Genomic DNA, 1682 nt, shown 5'->3' with positions numbered 1-1682 from the left:
GTGATTTTGGTCTTTTTTTAGCTTCAAGGCAGCTTCAAACTGAGTCGAAGCCTCCTACTGCATATATTTAGGGGCCAAACCCGCCCACATTCAACAGCGAACCGATCCTCCCCATCCCCCATTGCTTGCACGGTCATCTGCCTCTGTCAAGGGGCTCCTCGCGCTTCCAACTGCCTTCTAGCTAAGCCAACTGCCATTATTACGGCTGGGATCCAGGACGTCAAGCCATGCTGTGCTTTCTCCTTCTGCTTGTCGGGCTCATCGAGATCCAGACAGACCATGGTAAGTACAAAAACCCCTCCTCTGACCTGTCAGGGTTGTCATCTCTCTTCTGGGGTTCCTCTGAGAGGCTGGATAGCCCCTGGAAAGTGCTTTCTTGCTGGGGAGGCAACTCTGTAAGCTCTAACCCACTCCCACATTGCCACCTTCTTCAACCTATATGCACATTGGATGTGAGGGGGCTTTCCCGCTCATTTTGGGACCGTAGAAAAGATGAGAAATGCCATGCATGGCTTGATTAGATGCTTCCGGATTAGTGTTTCATGCTCTGCATTTTTGACCTCTGGATCTTGTAGTTGGAAGGTTGAAAGAACCTGAGTTAATTAGTACTGAGAGTGCTTGGTCCTATTGCATCAGGATTACCACAACCTACCCACAAATTAATTTTTCTAAAGCAATGTACTCTTTACAAAGTCTTGTAATCAGTGAAAGACGGTGAATCTAGGGTACTTGAAAAGATAATAAAAATAAGCAGTGGCATATAGAACACTATGAATTTTAGATGAGGAAATAACAAAGGAAGCTATGAGGCAGTGGGTGTTGCTCTAATGAAACATTTTGCACCTTGCAGATTCTCAACGTCTACGTGTGCAAATTACAATTCCAGAGAAAATACGGTCACTATCAAGTGAAGGAGTTGAATCACATGTAATTAAGCACTAACATTTTTCACGATCTAAATACAGTGTGACTATTTTGTTACTAAGAAGTAAACCTGACATTTTTCATCCATGCACACTTGCTGAATTTTATATTTATATTCAATTTGTCTTAAGTAAAAAAGCCTTTTGAAAATGAACCAAGATTAACAATGTTTTATAGACATATGGTGCAGTGATGCCTATTATCAAAACCCTAAGTCCCATCTTTTAAATTTGTTTCCCCTTTGAGTGTTTGAATAATCATTGACTGATCCAGCTAGGTTCTCTCCTCACTCAATCAGCAAACTGTATTTGGAAAGAATTGTTATTGTTGTTAAGTAAGCTTATGGATTCCTTATGTGAGGTGATGGCCATTTGATTTAATGAAGTGTTACGTGAATGATTTTTGCATTTCGGTTGCAAATATGTCAATCGTTAAGACTGTTCTTTTCATGCCATCTTAGTTCATCTTGGTTCAGGTTATTAATTTTTCTCTTTTTGTCTTTAAATTTTTACTAATTTCTAGAACCATTTCTAAAGAAATGAAATGTGTTTTGATACATCTCCCCTCCTTAATTTTCTTTTAGCAGGGTAGTAAATGTTCTGGTAATTTGAATGCAAACACTTCCTTAGCAACTACCCACTTGTCACACTTAGGCGGATATTACAAGCGTAAAATTTGCAATGTATCATTTCAAAGATGAGTGTTTATGAGAATTTCAAGTTTAATTATTTAAATAGAAAAATAACAGATGAAGCATT

At 39.0% G+C, this 1682-nt stretch overlaps 1 protein-coding gene across 1 annotated transcript in view; it reads left to right on the top strand.

The window, feature by feature from the left end:
* Positions 1 to 227: 227 nt before the first annotated feature.
* ADAM2 (ADAM metallopeptidase domain 2) overlaps positions 228 to 1682 on the top strand; it is a 107589-nt gene continuing 106134 nt past the window's right edge. Inside the window, exons 1-2 of the mRNA XM_011373439.1 lie at positions 228 to 282; positions 851 to 927. Of these exons, the coding sequence (XP_011371741.1) occupies positions 228 to 282; positions 851 to 927 (132 nt within the window). The remainder of the gene's footprint in view (positions 283 to 850; positions 928 to 1682) is intronic.

This window comes from Pteropus vampyrus, unplaced genomic scaffold, assembly GCF_000151845.1.
Source record: "Pteropus vampyrus isolate Shadow unplaced genomic scaffold, Pvam_2.0 Scaffold8, whole genome shotgun sequence".
NCBI lineage: Eukaryota > Metazoa > Chordata > Mammalia > Chiroptera > Pteropodidae > Pteropus > Pteropus vampyrus.
This window is presented reverse-complemented; position numbering and strand designations above follow the sequence as displayed.